The sequence below is a fragment of the Ursus americanus genome, chromosome 21, assembly GCF_024610735.1.
Source record: "Ursus americanus isolate L20-20 chromosome 21, mUrsAme1.1.p, whole genome shotgun sequence".
NCBI classification, from domain to species: Eukaryota; Metazoa; Chordata; class Mammalia; order Carnivora; family Ursidae; genus Ursus; species Ursus americanus.
In genome coordinates, this window is record NC_142147.1 from 8,504,635 (window position 1) to 8,523,331 (window position 18,697).

The following is an 18,697-nucleotide window of genomic DNA, read 5'->3' on the forward strand; positions in this document are numbered from 1 at the left end:
TTGGGATGAGGTGACAGAAGTATGAGCAAGGGGGGGTTCCCCTCCTTGGTCCAGCCCCCTTCCAGGAGGCCTTAGCCAGGACCAGCCTTGTCTGCAGGGACCTAGTCTCGCCTCTGAGCTAAGTGGGACTCTGTCCCCTGCCCCTGGACCCCGACTCTGGACTCTGGAACCTGTCCCCTGCCCCTGGACCCTCAATGAGGGCTTCCTGGATGCAGTAAGCTGGGGCACCGTGGACCTTGGCACTCTTGGTTGCAAGCGACAAACTCACACTGGCTTCAGCCAAAAGAGGCATATTAGTGCGATTAAATTATCTGGAGGTTGCTTGAACTTCAAGCAGAGCTGGGTCCAGGCATTTAGGGGGTATTCCCAAGCCTCTGTCTCTTTCCAGTTGCCCGTGTTGGCTTCATTCACCGTGGGCTGTCTCTTATGGTGGCTTCAAGTGGCTGCCAGCAGCTGTAGGTCACCAGCGAAAGACAGTATCTCTTTCCTGTGGGTCAGCAGAAGTCCCAAAGAGGGTTCTCACTGAGAGGATTTTGGTCACACGACCGTCCCTAAACCAGTCACTGGGACATGAGAGGGACAGTGGTGATGAGCCCACCTGGGTCACACGGCCCCTGACCCGGGGGACCGACAGCGGGACAGACAGTCCCAGCAGAAGTAGAAATAACGTCCCCCTCCCACCTGGACCCTGGGGGCTCCCCTCCACTGTAAAATGGGGCTGCTTGCCCTGCTTCCCCACCACAGTGGTCGTGAGGTGTGAATGACAGTGAGTGACCCCCGGGCTCCACTTCCTCCAGGTGAAGGGGCTTCGACGGTCCTAAGTGCCTATCTCTGCTGTTGGCGTCTTGGGACTTCAGACAGAGCCAGTGGGGTGGGGGTGAGGGAGGACAGGGAGGTAGGGCTTCGCTTGACCCGAGGTGGGACTCACAGCTGGAAGGACTGCCCACTCATGGAGAAGCCTGCCCTGAGAGGTGATGAGCTCCCCGTCACCAAGGTGGGCAAGCCGAGGCTGCGGGGTCGTTTGTTGGACACGTGGCGAAGGAGTTCCTTCATCTGGGGCCTTCATCTGTGGCCTCCCTGCCCTCTCAGTCGACCACGGTGTCAGTGACCAGCAGAAGAATGGGTGATTGAACAGAGGGGCCTTGAGCCCTTCGCTGGCAGGGGCCTTTGTGTCTGGTTTTGGGGGGGTTGCTGCTAGGGCCTGTGGAGGTGCCGCCGGCGGGCTCCCAGGCCACCTCTCCAGGAGTGATCAACGCATCTTTCCTCCCCGTCCCCAGCCCCGCCCTGCTGTCCCGGGGGGCGGGACCATGTCCCTGCATGGGCCGAGGTCCCCGTGCCCAGGGCCGTCTATTATCCGCGTACTCTCCCTCCTGTCGCTGCCCAGGAAGTGGCCTAGTTAGATCCCCGAGAGCCTGGGTTCCCATGGGCCCCCGGGAACCTTCCAACCGCTCCTTCTCTCTCCACGCCTGCCTTAGCCAGGCTTCATGTGCCTGGAAGGGCAGGTCAGTTCTGGGGTGTCCCGGGCACCCCGGCTCTGGTCTGTGGGCTTTACCTGGGGGGAGAGAGCCCCTTGGGGGGAGTTGTTGTCCCAGCCCCTGGCGTTTGGCGTTTCTGGGCCTGGCTGTTGGGTCCCGGCGCACTGGAGTTTGGCAGCAGGCCAGACGGCCAGGCAGTGCTGTGTTCGCGTGTGGCAAGTGGTTCCGTCCCCGGGAGCTGCCCCTGCTGGCGGGAGCTCCCTGGGGAAGCCTGTCTCAGTCCAGTGAGGCCTGGCCAGCAGCCCCAGGTGTGAAGCCCAGCGCTTCTCCCGAGCAGCTCCCGCTGTGTGATCTTAGGTGAGCCACACGACCTCTCTGGGCTCGGTCCTGCATCTGTAAAATGGCTGTTCTGAAGGTCAGAGTGGATACGTGTGTGTGGGCGCCTGGCCTGACGGCGTTTCTGCCGCGGTGACGGTAAAGAGCTGGTTCGGGACGCCCTGCGCCGGGGACTTCTCGGGGCAGGGACAGTCTCTCGTTTTATAAACCCTCCAACACGGGGCGAAGCGTATGTGGTTAGTAGTCAAAACATGCTTCGTGTGGCATCGAGACTGGTTAGTTCAGAGTTAGAGGTTACAAGCTAGCGGGCCACACAACTCAACAGTGTTAAATTAGCTGCCAACACGGATAAGTTGGAGTTTCACGTCGAAACCAGCTCTGCAGCCTGTCTAGGCCTTCGGGCCCTTGGGTCGCCCTGGCCCAGCCCTGGCGGAGTGGCCCAACTTCAACAGGTGCCAAGGCTTGTGGCCACCTGCCCGGGCCGGAGGCAGCAGAGGCATCCGGGACCTCTGGCCAACGCCCCCCCCCCCAACCCCCACATATGGGTTTTTTTCCGATTCATTCCTGGCATTTGTGGAATGGGACCTCCCAGAGGGCTCCCTGCCCGAGGTGGCTCATGGATCTAACGTGGGCACTCACTGGGGGGAGTCACCTGGACTCGGGCTCGGGGTACCCTGCTCTTCTGCCTCGGGGGGCTCTGGACTGCCTTTCCTTCATGGCTTTTGCCGGTGGCCGTTCGTGCCTGTCGTGACTGCCCTGAGCCTTCCCACATCTTACGGCCTCCCTGCCCTCTGCCCCCTGCCTTGACCCGGTTGCAGACTCTGAGGCAGGCCTGGAGGATGTTGGAGGCCTGGACTCCTGGTCCAGGGCTGCTCCCTTGACACAGGTTCCTGCTGGGAACGTGGCAGCTGTCACTGCACTCAGGGATTGTACGTTTCCCAGTCACTTTCTCTCTGTGGGTCCGGAGAGCTCCAGGGGGAACGAGAGAGCTAGCCGGGCGCACAGGCATGACGACAGGCCTTTTTGGAATAAATGAATGAGCAGATGAATGAACGACGCTGGTGAAAGAGGGAGTGCATGTGGGCTGAGCACCGCAGGCCCGGCACCCACGCCCAGCTTGTCACACGCGGTGTGCCGTGCTCCCTCTATGAGATTCCGGTTCCATTTCTACGAGGTGGAGCTTGCAAACTTCTTATATTCTCATCAGTGGAAATCTTAAAAAATGCATTTAAAAAACACAGTCTTATGAGGAAGAGTAACGTAACACGAATGTAAGGGGGATGCTCTGGGTGTCCTGGCGTGGGGGTCTGAGATACAAAACTCGCCAGAAAGCCCCAGTCACTGAGCGAGTGTGATCCTTGTGCAAGGACCGTTGGAACAGGAGAAAGCCTGCAAACAGACCCCAGGTGCACGGTCACCTGACTTACCACGGAGGTGGCTTTACTGAACTACTTGAGGAAGGAATGGTGGCTTTGCTGGAAGCTGCTGGGGTAATTAGAGACCCACGTGGAAGAAAGGCACGAAGGCTGATCCCTGCCTCACGCCATACACAGAGGTTCCCTGGGATGGATCAGAGAACTCCATGTGAAACCAACGCCGCCTAACCTGTGGAGCAGTGCTGTCCGGTAGAAGGCTCTGGATGACAGAAATGCTCTTTATCTGTGCTGCCCGATAGGAGAGCAACTAGCTGGGCGTGGCTTTTGAGCCCTTGAAGTGGGACCAAGTGTGACTGCTGGTCTGAATTTTTAATTTCATTTCTAATCCAGTTAAATGTAACTTTCCATAGTCACGTGTGGCTCGTGGCTCCTGTCGGGGGCAGTGCCGTTCTAGGAAACACAGGGGACTAGCTTTGAGGGCAAAGCTTTAAACAGGACCTGAAAGTTAGGTTTGGCCTCAGGTTGGTAGATCAGACCCAGGGGCTGTGAGGCCTGGCCCTGCTCTCCCCTGATGACTCGGCCCGTCCAGGTCAAACCCGGATCTGCTTTGTGTCTCCGCAGAGCTGAGGACCCTGCGTGTCTGGTCAGCCCGGCCCGGATGCGGAGGAAGAGGCCGGCGGTGCCGTGAGCAGGCCTGGCAGTGGAGCGGCGTGGGCCCCGCGCTGCCCATGGGGCTGCAGGCCCAGGGGGCCCCTCCCCAGCCCCGCCTGCCGGGCTCCCAGGGGCCAGAGGCCTAGGCCCGCCAGGTGTTGGCGGACGGATGCACCCCGGGCCGTGGGCTCTCCTGAGTGGACTGCCGGGCCGGGTGGCCGCGGGAGGACGATGCCGGCCAAGGGGCGCTATTTCCTCAACGAGGGCGAAGAGGGCCCTGACCAGACGGCGCTCTACGAGAAGTACCGCCTCACCAGCCAGCACGGGCCGCTGCTGCTCACGCTCCTGCTGGTGGCCGTCGCCGCCTGCGTCGCCCTCATCGTCATCACCTTCGTCTGTGGGGTGAGTGAGGTGGCTGGGCGCTCGGCTCTGCTGCTCTGTGCTTGTGAGACCTTGGGCAAGTCACGGGCTTCTCTCCGCCTGACATCGTGGCTGTCAGGTGCTCGGGAGCGTAGTTAGGCCGCGGGCGGCAGGTTTCTCGGTTTAATTTCGTTTTGAAGTCTGGGGTGGTTTTAGAGGTTTAATTCGGCACAGGACACTACCCTCTGGGCAGGGCTGGCTCCCACTTCCCGACGTTCCTCCTCCTGGAGTCCTGGGGGCCTTCTCAACCGCGCTGTCCAGGCAGACACCGCTAACTTCATCCGTGACCCCGGCCTCGCCCCCCCCACAGCCATTGCCTGTGCCTGGCTCCTGAGCGCTGGAAACATGGCCACTATGACGGAGCAACTAGAAGCAGACCTCCGAGACCACCGGGGATTAGCGGGGTGATGTGTGGCCAGTGCTCACTAGGGGCTCCGTCCTAGGGCCTGTAAACCACAGGACATTTGTTTCGGCGTTCAGCGAACGGTTCCTGAGTGCCTACTGTGTGCCGGCCCCCAGATCAGCCTCTCTGCCCACGGAGCTTCGGGGCACAGGGGGAGACCCTGCTGTCACAGCTGTGAATTGCCTTTCCTGGTCACCACCTCCCAGTGTCACACCTCTGAGCCTTTGCTCCAGCTTGTCCCCAGTGTGGGACACCTTGCGTTAGCACCTCCTTCTAAACTCCGTTCATTCCGTAGCAGGAGCAGTGGCCTGTCCTCCAGCAGGCTTTCCCCAGCTGAGCTCCTGCGCTGTCCGCTGCGGGCTTGCACAGAGCACCCGCGAGCAGAGCAGGCCGGATGGGGAGGGCATTGGCGGTGGTAGCATCGCAGGGCTGGGCTGTAGAGGATCTCAGGGCTGCATGGCAACTGGGTGGGGGGGCGGTGGTGGTGAAGGCGGCCTTAGCCAAGACAGCGCACAGCCTGCAGGGAAGGCAAAGCTTGGTGCTCAGAGGGAGCATAAGCACCAGCCACCAGTGGAGGAGAGCCCAGGTGACATTGCTCAGGGCGGGCTGGACAGGCGAGCCTGGCAGGCTTCCTGGAGGGGACGGCACATCACATTGGGGAACGCTGTAGCATTTCTGTGTATGTGTGCCCTGCCCAGGACCCCTCCAGACACCAGGCTGTCCTGGGGACGGCCTTCTTCACGCTTGCCGTGTTTGTGGCTCTCTACGTGCTGGTGTATGTTGAATGCCTCGTCCGGAGGTGGCTCAGGGCCATGGCACTGTTTGTCTGGGTCTGCCTCATGATGCTGGGCTACATGCTGGTGTTCGACTCCTGGATGAAGGCCACCCATATGGGGGCGCAGGTAATAGGGCGGGGGACCCTGGCACCCCTGGGGGGCTGGATGCCACCAGCCAGCTGTGCACCCATAAGTCCTCCCCTTGCTGGGCATCAGGTCTCTTCTGGAGACAGGGCCTGCATCTGGTGTGCTGGCCTGGGGCCTTCCTCCTCCTCTGGGCCGTGGTTCTGCGACAGAGGGTGGGCCCTGGGCTGGTCTTGTCCCCTCCGCTTCCTGAGCTGAGGAGCTGGGTGAACTGGGAGGAGCGTCCCTGTGGATGTCTGGCTGGAGCACTGCAGGGGGACTCTCATTTGGCTGGAAATGACATAACTCCAACTCAGGCAAAAAGGCCCAAGTTGGCCCATGTGCCAGGAAAGGCTGGGGGGCCACTCCTGGGGCTCTGGCAGGATGGCCAGGTCCCAGTTGCCCTCTGCTCTGTTTCCTTCTGTGCCATTGCATTCCCAGCAGGCCGTCCCCCGGTCGGGCACGGATGCTGCGAGGCTCCAGGCTGCCCGCCCAGGAGCTTGGCCTCCCCAGGTGAAAGAGAGAGCCCTTTCTTAACCAGCTTGAGTCACACTGGCCTGGCTGGTCACTGTCGCCAAGTGGTAGCACCCTCTGGTGGGCCGGGGGGCCTGAGGCACAGGGAAGCCAGGCAGACTGGGGGCGGTGGGTGGGACTGCGCTGCTGGAGGCGGCCCCAGCCTTCCAGTACTCACCATTCCTGCCGAGGGAGAGCCCCAGCAGCGGGCGCCAGGCGGGAACTCCCTGGGTCACGAGGGCCCGGAGTCTCGCTCCTGGGGAGGCCTGGCCTTGGCCCCAGATCATAAATCAGCTCGTAGGAAATGATGGATAATGTTGGCTGGGTCAGACACAGAGTTTGCTTTTTTCTTGTTCCATTGTGTGTGTGTCACTGTCCCTCCCCACGTGGGAAAGGGAGGGGCCGCTCTGGGGGCAGGGGGCTCAGGATTCAGGTTTCTGGGACTGTCCCCAGAAAACAGGCTGGGGGGGCCCCCGACGTCAGCTCCATCTGGGGCTGCGTCCTGGGGGTGCGGGGGCAGCGTGGCCGGTCCCCGAGCCTCCCTGACGCCCTGCCCCCAGGTGCCCTTCTTCCTGTTCATCGTCTTCGTGGCATACACGCTGCTGCCCTTCAGCATGCAGGGGGCTGTCGTGGCCGGGGTGGTCTCCAGCCTCTCCCACCTCCTGGTGCTCGGAGTTCTGATGAAGGCCTTCACGACGCCCAGTGTCAAGGTGGGACTGCAGGTGAGGTGTGCCCAGGAGGCTGGGGGCGGGGCAGCCAAAGGCCCCTGCGCGGGGGCTGTGGTTTGGGCCTGAGGACGGCAGAGGTGGGTGTGGGTGAGTTGGTCCTGAGGCCTCAAAGCCTCCCAGGGGGCTAGGGAAGCCGGCCCCCCAGGGGCAGGGGTGTGCCCTGCGGCCCTTCTTGGCTGGCCCGCGGTGCCCCAGATGCTCTGGCCCTCCTCCCCGGGGCCGGCGCGGCTGTGAGGGTGAGTCTCACCTGCAGAGCCCCGTCTCGACAGGGCTGGGAGTATCGCCGGGCGCCCCGTCTTGTCTTTGCATCGAGTGACTGAGACATGCACAGGTTTGCAGTGGTCTACAGATGGGTTTTCCTCTGACCGGGCCTGGCGACGGCTCTGGAGAACAGGGCTCTGAGCTCTGCGCACTCATCGGGGTGCCATGCCTTCTGTGACTGTCCTCGGTGCCCCCCTTGGGCTCTGTGAGATGATGCACTTGGGCTCCCCTGGTCTCTGGGGCCCCAGCTCTCCGGCTGCAGAGAAGGAGGGCCTGACACCTGGTCTTAGGGTCACGGGGACTCTAGGGGACCAGCGCCCGTCTGGGCTCCCGTTTTCCTGCCTGCCCGCGAAGGGTGCCGGCCCTGGCGGGTGGGAGGTCAGGGAACAGGGACGGGGTGCCATCGCTGTGCCAGCCTGGGGAGCAGCCCAGACTGAACGCTGAGCCCACGCTCGGCTCACCCCCAGCTGCTGGCCAACGCTGTCATCTTCCTGTGCGGGAACCTCACGGGCGCCTTCCACAAGCACCAGATGCAGGATGCCTCTCGAGACCTCTTCATCTACACCGTCAAGTGCATCCAGATCCGTCGTAAGCTGCGTATCGAGAAGCGCCAGCAGGTGTGGACGCTGCCTCCCCCTGGAGCCGGAGCCTGGCCCTGCCCGGCCCTCCCGGGCCCCAGCCCCGCGTCCTTTCTCTCTGCCGGTCAGACACTCGCTGAGCAGTGTGTGCCTGGGGACGCGGGGCGGGACACCCATGCCGGCCTCGCTGCGGGGGGCTGCGGGGGGCCGGGCTGGCTTGGGGGCAGGACGCAGGCCTGCGGAGATGCAGGGGGCTGTGGGCAGAGCAGGCAGGACCCCCGGGAACACAGAAGCCGGGCTGCCGAGCCTGGGGCCTGACGTCCTCCTGCCTGTCCCCCGGGGCGCAGGAGAGCCTGCTGCTGTCAGTGCTGCCGGCCCACATCTCCATGGGCATGAAGCTCGCCATCATCGAGCGGCTCAAGGAGCGCGGGGACCGCCGCCACGTGCCCGACAACAACTTCCACAGCCTCTACGTCAAGCGGCACCAGAACGTCAGGTGGGCGGCCGGCCGGGCCTGTGCGCGGGGTCCCCTGGGGGGGGGCTGGCCTCTGTCTCCCCATTCGTTTCCCCAGGGGACGGGATCAGATCTGATTGGTGCCGGGGGAGATCCAGTAACCTCCTAAAATTGTCAGACTCCATGCCTAATTATGTCGCTGGGGAAGAAAGGGGTCCTTTCAGCTGATGCTCAAGGGGGCGCAGGTCCCCCAAAAAGTGAAGTCTCCCAGTCCTTGGCGGATCCCAAGGGGCTATAGTATCTTACTCGAAGGCACGAGGCTCAGGGACCCGAAGATGTGGGTGCCGTGAGCTCACGGACCCCGGTGCTGGGAGGTCGGTGTCCGCTGCCGCTTGGCTTCCAGCAGGCCTCAGCCCGAGCCTCGGTTTGCTCACCTGTGGGATGGGTCCTCCCAGGAGCGTGTGTGTAGCGTCGGGCGTGGAGCTCGGCTCGGGGGAGCGTGGAGTCGCATCCCGCCACACGGTTGGGTTCGGAAGGTGGGAGGCGGACAAAGGACGTTCTGAGGCACCGCCATCCTGTGGTCTGCAGGGACGGGGGCCTGGGGGAGGCAGCTCTCAAGGGCCCTGCGACTCTGGGGCTGCCCCCTTTTGCCTCAGTGTCGAGCCTCTAGAACGCTCGTTCATCCTTACGGCCCGGAGCCTCCCTCCCATCCCTCCGGAGCCTGAGGAGTGGCTGGGGCGATTGGTGCGAGGGCTGGCGGGCGCTCAGGGGCTTCCAGAGACCCGGCTCTGACCCCCGCCCCCCCCACGCCCCAGCATCCTCTATGCCGACATCGTGGGCTTCACGCGGCTGGCCAGCGACTGCTCCCCGAAAGAGCTGGTGGTGGTGCTGAACGAGCTCTTCGGCAAGTTTGACCAGATCGCCAAGGTGAGCCCGCGGGCCTTCGTGCCGGCCCCTTGCCCCCGGGGGCAGTGTGTGCCCCGTGCTGGGCCGACATGGGCACGTGGAGGCCCCGGCTAAACTTTAGCACTCCGTCCGCAACTGCTTCCAAGCGCTCCATGGTGCAGGTGAGGTTGCGTGGTGGCCGCGACAGCCAGGACCCCGTCCCCAGAGAGTGAGGCCAGTGGGGAGACTGCCAGTACGAACGGGGGCACGCACAGGGGCTCAGGAGCTCGGGGAGGCAATCAGGGAGGCTTCCTGGAGGAGATGCCTCCATCTCCCTGCACAAGGGCAGCGGAAGCCGGCCTCATGGGAGGGGGGGGCGGGGGGGCTGGGGAGGGCCGTGCAGTGCTGGGCCTCGCCCCCAGTCTGCCCTCTGACAAGACCTCTGGTGAACCGTGTGCACATTAAAGTTTGAGAAACCTAGAAAGAAATGCTAAAGAGGAAAAGGAGCAGTTCTGGGCAGAGGGAAGAGCGTGTGCAAAAGGCTGGAGGAGAAAGAAGCCTCTGAGGGCCCTTGGAAGGGACGTGGCCCAGTGTGGCTGGGAGAAATAGGAGGGGATCGAGGGGCCAGGGGCAGACGTGTGAGGATTTAGGGCTGAAGTGAGGGGAACTTGACCTGAAGCCACTGGGGAACGTGGCAGGTGCTGAGCAGGGGAGGGCACTGGGTGAGGAGGGGCTCCCAGGTCTGAGCAGGGAGAAGTCTGGAGACGGGCAGGGCTGGGCTGATCTGTTTGTCCTCATGGGCAGCCCTGGGCCTGGGGGTCGTGTGTGCGCGCGTGTGTGTGTGTGTGTGTGTGTGTGTGTGTACACACACGTACGTGCGCTCACTCATTAACTCCTCCAATGGTCCTGGGACCTGCCCCATGGCAGCCTTGAGCTCCAGTGGCTCCTGGCCTGTATGCTGCGGGCTTTGGAGAGGGGTGTAGGGGCCTGGGGGCTTGGGGAGCACCTGGCCCCGCTTCAGGTGAAGATGGACTTAGTGGCGGCCACCAAGTGGAGACCCGCGCGTTAAGATTCGCGGCGTGGCTGTCTGCACAGGCTGCACATTCGAATTGCGTTCGCAGCTTCAGTAAAAGCCAACACCCGTCCCCCGCCTGGGCGAGTTCCAAAGCGCCCCCTGGGCGCCTCCATGTGCGGAGAATTAATGGTCCGGACCTTGGTGGGAAGCCAGTTCGGGCCCCCCACTGGGAAGACTTTCTCATGGTCAGAGCTGCTCTGTTCTAGAAGGGACGGGCTCACCACTGCAGAGGTGACCAAGCCACAGGCCGGGGGTGCCCCGGAGCACTGTCCTTCAGGGTATTGTGGACCGAGGGGCTCGGAGGGCCTGTCTAGTCTGGGGCCTTTCTCCAGGAGCCTCCTTCCGTCACGATATCTCTTAAACCAGCAGGTGGGGGTTCCCAGTAGCTGGGCCATGTGTGGGCTAGGGGCCTGGGCTTCTGGTCCCTGCCACCAAGCCCAGGGGCCTGCCCTTGTCCTCTTGGACGCAGCCCTCCCTCTGTGGCAGGTGCAGGAGGTAGGCCCTTTGTACAGATGGGGGAGAGGGAGGCCTTCTGGTGGCCTGCTAAGGCCTCCGTGAGGGGTGGGGCTGGGGAGTGGGCCTGGAGCCGGTATGTAGCCCCTTCTTCAGAGCCCCTAAATCCCCACCCCTATGGCCTTGGTATGTGTGGCTACCTTTGCCAAAGGCTGACAGAGGGTCTAGTGGCCGCAGTACTACCTTTGGTGGAACCTCAGACAGCCTGCCTGGACCCCCCTCCCCTCAGGGGCGTTCTCCTATGTGGCCCCAGTCTCAGTGTTCACTTCCACCTTTCTGTTCTCTCCCCACTCCCCAGACCCTGCTGGTTTGCATCCCTGGCCGCCTAGCCGTCTCTCGGGGTACCTTGACGCCTGCTGGCCCCTTGGCTTGTGGCCCCTGCCACCTGTCTTCATCTCCTCCACTTCCTCCACTCCATCCGCACGGGCTGCTTTGCTGGGTCTCAAACAGCTTTCTGCCCACAGGGCCTTTGCACATGCCACGTCTTTTATCTGCCCGGAATGCTCTTCCTCAGATACTGGCGTGGCTTTTTCCCTCAGTTCCTTTGGGTCTTTCCCAAATGTTACCTTTTCTGGGAGGCCTTCTGTGGCCTCCTGGAGCTTCCTCTCCCCTCCCACCCCTCATTTTCCTCTGTAGCACTTATCACTAGTTGGTGTCTATGGATTTTGTCTAGTTTAGCCTCTAACTGCCACTGGCGTGTGAGCCACACGTTGTAGGGAGTTTTGTCTGTTTTGCTCACTGTTGTGTGCCAGTGCCTGGGGCGGGGCCGGGAACTCGGCACACATTTCAACATTGCAAGACTGAATGAAGGGAAGGCGGTCTCCCCCAGAGGCACTCCGGCGGCCATCCTTAGTAACACTTGCTGTCGCCCCTGATGTTTGCTTTGGGGTTCCTCCTGGAGGGCCCTCCATGTCCCTAATCCTTTTTCCAGGCCTGGAAGCAGCTCCTGGTGGCCGGTCCCCCAGAGGAAACCTCTGGCCAGGAAGGAGTCTGGCTTCCTTTGAAGGGTGTGGGGCGGTGGCTGGCGTGTGTGGACCCTGGTTTTTAGCCGTCTGCCGACCAGGCCCCTGCTTGCCTTGCCCTGCAGGCCAATGAGTGTATGCGGATCAAGATCCTGGGGGACTGCTACTACTGCGTGTCGGGTCTGCCCGTATCCCTGCCCACCCATGCCCGGAACTGCGTGAAGATGGGCCTGGACATGTGTGAGGCCATTAAGTAGGTACCATGGGCAGGCCTGGGGCACTGGGGCCTGTCCCCATCACGGACCCCTCCTGCTTCCCAAGGCACGGTAGGGAATGCCTTGTACCCACTTTGCAGATGAGGAAGCTGGGGCTCGGGGTGCAAGTGGCTTGCCTGGGTCCCTCCTCAGCCCTGGCTGGGATGGGGTGACGGGACTGCTCTGCCCAGGCAGGTGCGAGAGGCCACGGGTGTGGACATCAGCATGCGTGTGGGCATACACTCAGGGAACGTGCTGTGTGGGGTCATTGGGTTGCGCAAGTGGCAGTACGACGTGTGGTCCCACGATGTGTCCCTGGCCAACAGGATGGAGGCGGCTGGAGTCCCTGGGTGAGGCTCAGCGGGGGGGGGGGGGGTAGGGGGGTTGGTCAGAGATGGAAGCGATGACCTCGCGTTGGGGGAGCCAGGCTGGGCTCTGGCCCGCTCGGCCCTGCGTGCTGTTTGTCCCCGGGGTGGGTGCCGGCCTTCTCCGGGCCCTGCTGCTCTGACTCGGGGCTGGTCTCCCCCAGCCGGGTGCATATCACGGAGGCGACGTTGAACCACCTGGACAAGGCGTATGAGGTGGAGGACGGGCACGGGCAGCAGCGGGACCCCTACCTGAAAGAAATGAACATCCGTACCTACCTGGTCATCGACCCCCGGGTATGAGGGCTTAGAAGCAGCGGGATGGCTGGGGAGGCGGGCTTATGGGGGCCGGGACTGTGCAGGGGAGCGGGGTCCACACCCCGGGGGGGGACCCCCATGGAGGGAGTGATTTTCTCTTCCAGGCTGTAGAGAGGTAGGGAAGAGGCCCGGCCGGGGTGGGAGTGAGCTCCCTGTCCCTGAGTGTTCTAGGCTCCGCACGGCTTCTCTGGGCCTCAGTGAAATTGCAGTGACAACAGTGTCTACTCAGGAGGCGGTAGGGCTTGTATGAGCGAGGCGCTCACCACAGGCTGGGCACCTCATAAACGTTCTAGAAATGATAGTCACTGCTAGTTTATTTTCCGGGGGCTGGTCCCCCATTTCCCGGATTTTTGAAAAGACCCTTTTGTGAGACATGCTTTGGATGTGACTCAGGAAAGCAGGGAACGGCCAGGGGGCCACGAGGCAGGAACCTCGGCGTGTCGTGGGTTCTGCTCCCCACCCCTTGGGTGGCCGCCCGGCGGGCTGATGCCTCCACCTGCTGGGGGGCCCCACTTTCGTCAGGACCCCGTGGTGGAGGCGGCTGCCGGGCTGCTCCGAGGCCGGTGGGCCCTGGTCCTGCCCCGCGCCCACACAGGCCCTGCTTTCCTGCCGCGGGAGGCCAGCTCGTCTGGCGGCCTCGGTGAATCATCCTTGGGGCTTGCTCAAGAATGTCGGCCACGACGGGCTCTTTCCAGCTCCCTCTCTCTCTGGCCCTGACTGTCCTCCGAGCTGGCTCGACTGCCAGTCTCGGGGTGGGGGAGTGGAAGGCCAGCCTGCGAGACCCCTCCGTCCCCCTGATGTTCCCCAGGGACGGGAACTGTTCAGCAACCTCCCCTCCCCAGCCGTGGGCCATGGATGCTGAGTTAGCATCTGGGGAAGCCCTTTCTGGGCACCTCGGGGCTGCGCCCGCCCCACAAGCATGGAACACAGTCCAGCGCCTCACCCTGGACCCCACAGCTCTGGGCCCTGCCCTCTTCTCTGAACGCCCTGCCCTTCCTTCCCCTGAGTGCCCTTCACCCCGGCCCCTGCCCTCCACTGCCAGGCTCTTTGTACTGCAAAGAGCCCTTGTCACTGCTGCCGTCTCTGCCCGAGGCCTCTTCGTCCGCTTGCCAACGCTCCTGTTTATTCTCTCTGCGTGTGTGTTGTCGGTGTGAGCTCCACGCGGGCAGGCTCAGGGCAGGGGAGCCTCTTCTCCAGGCCATGGAGCAGGTGCTCAGAGAGCGTGTGACCCGACGAAGCAGAGCCCCAGGCCTGCAAGGCCGCGGCCGCCCGGCTCTCAGCCCTCGCCCGCGGGGCAGCCTGCTCAGCAAGGCCGCGACCGGCTGGTAGGCGAGCTCCGGTTTCAGATAAACAACGAAGACGTTTCTAGCATGAGTGTGTTTTGTGCAGGGTTTAACTGGGTATCCTACATTTTTTCCAGCCACCCCACCTTCCCCGTCTTTGTGAAATGTCATTTATTCACATAGTTGACAATGCAAAAAGCGCGAAGGGAGGGGGTTGTGAACAGTTTCCCTTACGTCCCTGTCTGCAGCCAGCGTCCCCGCTAAAGGGGACGGCGTGGCGAGTTTCCCTTCCACAGAGGTGCCGGTGCACACGTGAGGAGTCGAGAGGCTGTCTCCGCCCTCACCAAGCCGAGGGTAGCGTGCCCGCTCCCGGTCCGCACCTTGCTTTCTTCACCTGATGACATAGTTCGAGGCCCGCCCTTCCTGGTGCACAGACGCTCGGGGGTGCCTTCTTTGTCCTTGTGCCAGGCCTTCCCCAACGTTGGCCTCTGCATGTTGTCCAGAGGAGGCAGGTGGCTGGTGCGGGTCACCTGCGGGCTGGTGAAGGTCGCAGGTGCCCCCCCACCCCGCCGGGGCCCGCGTCGGAACAGGTGCCTTTTTACTCAGAGCTGATGGGTCTTTAGTGCACATTTATTTCTCAGGGAGTCTGCGAAGTGCCAGTGACCCTGAACTTGAGCAGCTGGGTGCCGTGGTGAAGGGGAGACGGAGACTGGGACCTCCCCTCACTCCAGGGCAGGTGGCCGTCTGCGGGGCCCCACGCAGCCTCTGGTGCCCTCTCACAGAGGCCGGATTCCAGCTGGTCCCGCTAGCGAGGCCTATAGGCGCATCTCAGGGCTTAAAAATGTTTCTATCCCCAAAGGAGGCTGGAAGTTTCTAGGAAAGCTGCCGCCTGTGGCTTAGCGAGTGTTTGTGGCCCTAGATGCTGGCCCTTGTGGGTGTTTGCAGAGACCCAAGGGGACAGGGACTCCTGGAGGGCGGGCACCTTCAGAGGGTAAGGGGACCTGGAGATGGTTCCAGCTAGTCTCCGGCGGCCTTGGCGCTCTTTCTCTTCTCTCCCCCTTTCACAGGCTGCCCATTCTCCCCAGCAGGGAAGGTCCCCAGCTGTTGCGCTTATGGTGGGGGGTGGTGGGCAGGGGGCCGTGGAGGAGGCTGGGCCTGGCTAACACTCTCTCCCTGGCACAGCAGGCTCATGGCAAGTAACGGTCCCTGTCATGGTGTGGGGGCCACACGAGTGGAACTCCCTGGAACGCTGCCGGGGGGGGTGGGGCTGGCCCCTCGGTTGGCCGGCTCTCCGGGTTCCTGACCCGCACTGCTCTTCCTCCAGCTGCTCCCTTCAGGAAGGACATGCGCCGGCCACATGTGGGTGGGCTGGGTAGGATGCTTGTGGCTTTCCTGATCGCAGTCTCCCCAGGGTGTGTGTGACCCCTGATTTCCTGGTCACCTGGGAAGGACAGGGCCCAAGCTGGGACCTCCCCTGCAACCCAGCCAAGGAGTGCACTGGGCCACAGCCGGTCCCCAAGTGGTTGCAGACCCAGCAGCATTTCTGCCATTCTCTTTCCACCAGCCTGGCCAGCGTGGTGTTTCGGGGGGAGCAGGATAGGGGCGGGGGCCCCTTCCTGGGCTGACAGGGGAGGGGACAGGACAGGCTGTGTCTGTGTCTGCCTACAGAGCCAGCAGCCGCCCCCGCCCAGCCAGCACCTCCCCAAGCCCAAGGGGGATGCGGCCCTGAAAATGCGGGCGTCCGTGCGCATGACCCGCTACCTCGAGTCCTGGGGGGCCGCGCGGCCCTTTGCGCACCTCAACCACCGTGAGAGCGTGAGCAGCGGCGAGACCCCTGTCCCCAGCGGGCGGAGGCCCAAGGTAGGACCCTTCCTGCCAGACTGCTCGGCACCTGCCCCGTGTGTCTGAGGGTGCGGGACGGACTTTGGGGGCCTCTCACTGCAGAGTAATTGTCCCCTCTCCCTTCGCTTCCAGACCATTCCCCTGCGGCGCCACCGCACCCCTGACAGGTACGTGCACTGTCCCCTCCTCTGTCAACCGTGGCCTGCCTTCCTGGCCAAGTCCTGCCCCAGTTACCTCCTTAGGGTCTGCCCTCTCCAGGCAGGCTGCCCGGCCATCCTCTGTCCAGGAGGGCAGCTCGGAGGGGCTGTGGCTTGGAATCCGAACTTCACGGTAATGGGGTGCCTGTGGTGTCCCCACGTCATCACGGGGTCAGTGGTTGGTGTGAGGGAAGCCTGCGGCTGGAGGGGGAGAGGCCTTAGAGGTCCGCTGTCTGCTTCTGGCTGGGCTGCTGGCCAGCTGGGCCTGCTGCTTGATGCCGGGCCTCCACCTGCCCTCTCTGGGACCCTCCTGTTCCTCCGCCACCCCACACAAGGCTCTGGGGCCTCCTGCAGGCATCTAGGCACCCAGAGCGGGGAGGCCGTCTCGCGCACACTTCTGCCTTTGGGCCAGCGGGTGATGCGGTTCGGGTTTCTGATCCAGGAACGCGTCCCCCAAGGGGCGGTCGGAGGACGACTCATACGATGAGGAGATGCTGTCAGCCATCGAGGGGCTGAGCTCCACGAGGTGGGACCCCGAGGCCTCTGTTTGCCCTGTTTCCCCCTCGGACGGGGGTTCCCCATATGGCCAGGCCCACCTTGTGCCTGTGTGCCTGGTGGCCCAGCTCTCGCTGTCTCCATGCTGGCTCCTTTGCCTCCCAGGTGCTGCCTCCTGAGGCTAGACTTCTGCCTCCCCCCATCTCCCTGCTCCCCAAGGCGGGGCCCCATCCCCATCCCCCATCCCCTCTTCCTTTCTCCTCCTGAGGACGGGGCCCTGCTTCCTCCCCCTCCCCATCCTACACTTTCTCTTTCTGCCTTCCTCCTAAGGGTGGGCCTTGTCTCCTCCCCCACCTCCTCCCAAGGCTGGGCCCCCAATTCCCCCAGGCCCTGTGTCTCACTGCCATGCCTGCCACCCCTCAGGCCCTGCTGCTCCAAGTCTGATGACTTCTACACCTTTGGGTCTATCTTCCTGGAGAAGGACTTCGAGCGAGAGGTGAGGGTCCCCCAGCAGCTCGAGGAACGGGGGCTCCAGGCCCGGGGTGGGGTGCGGGTGCAGGCCACGGGGTGGCCCACAGTCCCACAGCCCGGCTGGCTAGGGGGTGGGTGGGGACCCGGTCTGGCCTTGCTTGGACTCTTCCTGTCAGCCTCGCTCCTGTACCTGATGTGCTCCGTTGGTGTTTCTACCACTCGGGTTTGGGAGACCTTAGCCCCCCTCGCATGCTAGAACCTCAGCTGGGAAGGGCCAGTGCGCGCCTTAGTCTGGTTCTCTCGTCTGTGCTACAACTCCGTGCTTTTGTGCCCTTACACAACTGTGTACTGACTGAGCGCCCACTGGGTCCCGGCCATGTCCCCAGCACGCATGTGTGTCCTTGAAAGCTCACGTGGCTGGACAAGGTGGCCGCTGCTACCCGCTTCACAGACTTCAGAGCCCACCTTGGCCTCTGGCGTGGCCTGAAAGGGTGGCCCCAGGCCACGGGGCTCTGGTACTGGGACCTTTCTCCCTTCTCAGCCTCCAGGATTGGTGGTGGTGGGGGGGGGTCTTTCTCTGGCTGGCGCTTCCTGAGTCGGGGGCTCCCTAGGCGAGGAGCTTGGGGTCTGAGGGAAACCTGCCCAGCAGGCCTTCCAGCAGCTGTGTGACTCCAGGCAGGCTGCCGGCCTCTCTGAGCCCTGGTTTGCTCACCAGCAGCAGGAGCGCTTGTGGCCCGATCATGAGATTGTGCCTGGCGTAGAGGGCGCGAGCAGCACGGGGTCCCCCCTCCACCAGCTAGGAGCTCAGGCCCGGCCTTACTCCTGGGTTTGGGGGGACGACAGACCCACCACCAGCCCCAGAACTCAGACTTGGTTCCCGTCCACGAGCTTGGGGCCGTGGGCTTGTCAGGGACCTGAGAAATAGAGCCAGAGACCTGGGTGGGGAGGGGGAGGGGAAGGGATCAGCTCTGAACATCAGGGAACTGAATGAAGGTCATTTGGTCGTGATGATGTCCCATCATCACCTGGAACTCAAGGAGGGTGTGAGGTTTTTATTTTTGAAGATTTGTTTTAGAGAGCGAGAGAGCGCACATGCCCACATGCATGGGGCGGAGGAGCGGGGGGGGGGGAGGCAGAGGGAGGGGGAGAAGCAGACTCCCTGCTGAGTGGGACCCCGCGATCATGACCTGAGCCGAATGCTTCACCCACTGAGCCACCCAGGCACCCCCAGGGTATGAGTTCTGATTTGCGATGGGGCGGGCCGTGGAGGGGCCGGAGCGAGCGGCCCTGACGGCCCCGTCACCCCCAGTACCGCCTGGCGCCCATCCCGCGGGCCCGCCACTACTTCGCCTGCGCCGGCCTCATCTTCGTCTGCATCCTGCTGGTCCAGGTCCTGCTCGTGCCCAGGTCAGTTGGGCTGGGCGGGCCCACTGGGGTCGGGCCAGGAGTGGCGGGGGCCTGGTGGCATCCCGGCGGGGTCCCCAGGAACGCTGTGTGCACTGCCCGCCTGGCAGGATGTGACCTGAGCCCTGGAGTCCCAGAGACTGGACCGGGGGCTGTGGCCCCACACCTGGGCTCACCAGGGCTTCCTTTCGTTTCCATGGAACGTGCCTGTCCTGTCAAGCCGCAGGCCTCCCCAGTCTCCTGAGACCAGTGGGGGCCTGTGGGCATGTCGCCACCTGAGGTGTTCGCTGTCCTGGAAGGGCAGACCCCCTGAACCATAGCTGCTGCCAGCTCCCTCTTCGATGTGGGAAACTGAGGCTTGGAGGGCTTCGCGCCCTATCCGGGTGCCCGGCCCCTGCTGGCGGTGGACGGCGGGTGCAGGTGGGGGGGAGGTCACAGGGAACGAGTAAGGTCTGCTACGTGATTTCTGGAAGGGTGGTGAGACCCACTAGGATTGGGGTTTAGGATGTGCTCCCTAAGGACGAAGTGGGAAGAAGCCC

At 63.3% G+C, this 18,697-nt stretch overlaps 1 protein-coding gene across 9 annotated transcripts in view; it reads left to right on the forward strand.

The window, feature by feature from the left end:
• ADCY7 (adenylate cyclase 7) overlaps positions 1–18,697 on the forward strand; it is a 54,836-nt gene that overhangs the window by 26,019 nt on the left and 10,120 nt on the right. For 7 of the 9 annotated variants that reach the window (XM_087870413.1, XM_087870414.1, XM_087870412.1 and 4 more), the window contains 14 exons: positions 3,809–4,240; positions 5,360–5,563; positions 6,634–6,795; positions 7,530–7,679; positions 7,988–8,136; positions 8,910–9,021; positions 11,655–11,782; positions 11,975–12,133; positions 12,313–12,445; positions 15,418–15,609; positions 15,724–15,758; positions 16,231–16,314; positions 16,707–16,779; positions 18,064–18,161. In XM_087870413.1, coding sequence (XP_087726539.1) covers positions 4,070–4,240; positions 5,360–5,563; positions 6,634–6,795; positions 7,530–7,679; positions 7,988–8,136; positions 8,910–9,021; positions 11,655–11,782; positions 11,975–12,133; positions 12,313–12,445; positions 15,418–15,609; positions 15,724–15,758; positions 16,231–16,314; positions 16,707–16,779; positions 18,064–18,161 — 1,850 coding nt within the window. In that variant the 5' untranslated portion in view covers positions 3,809–4,069. The remainder of the gene's footprint in view (positions 1–3,808; positions 4,241–5,359; positions 5,564–6,633; positions 6,796–7,529; positions 7,680–7,987; positions 8,137–8,909; positions 9,022–11,654; positions 11,783–11,974; positions 12,134–12,312; positions 12,446–15,417; positions 15,610–15,723; positions 15,759–16,230; positions 16,315–16,706; positions 16,780–18,063; positions 18,162–18,697) is intronic. The other 2 variants (XM_045806750.2, XM_045806752.2) reach the window with 2 other exon arrangements.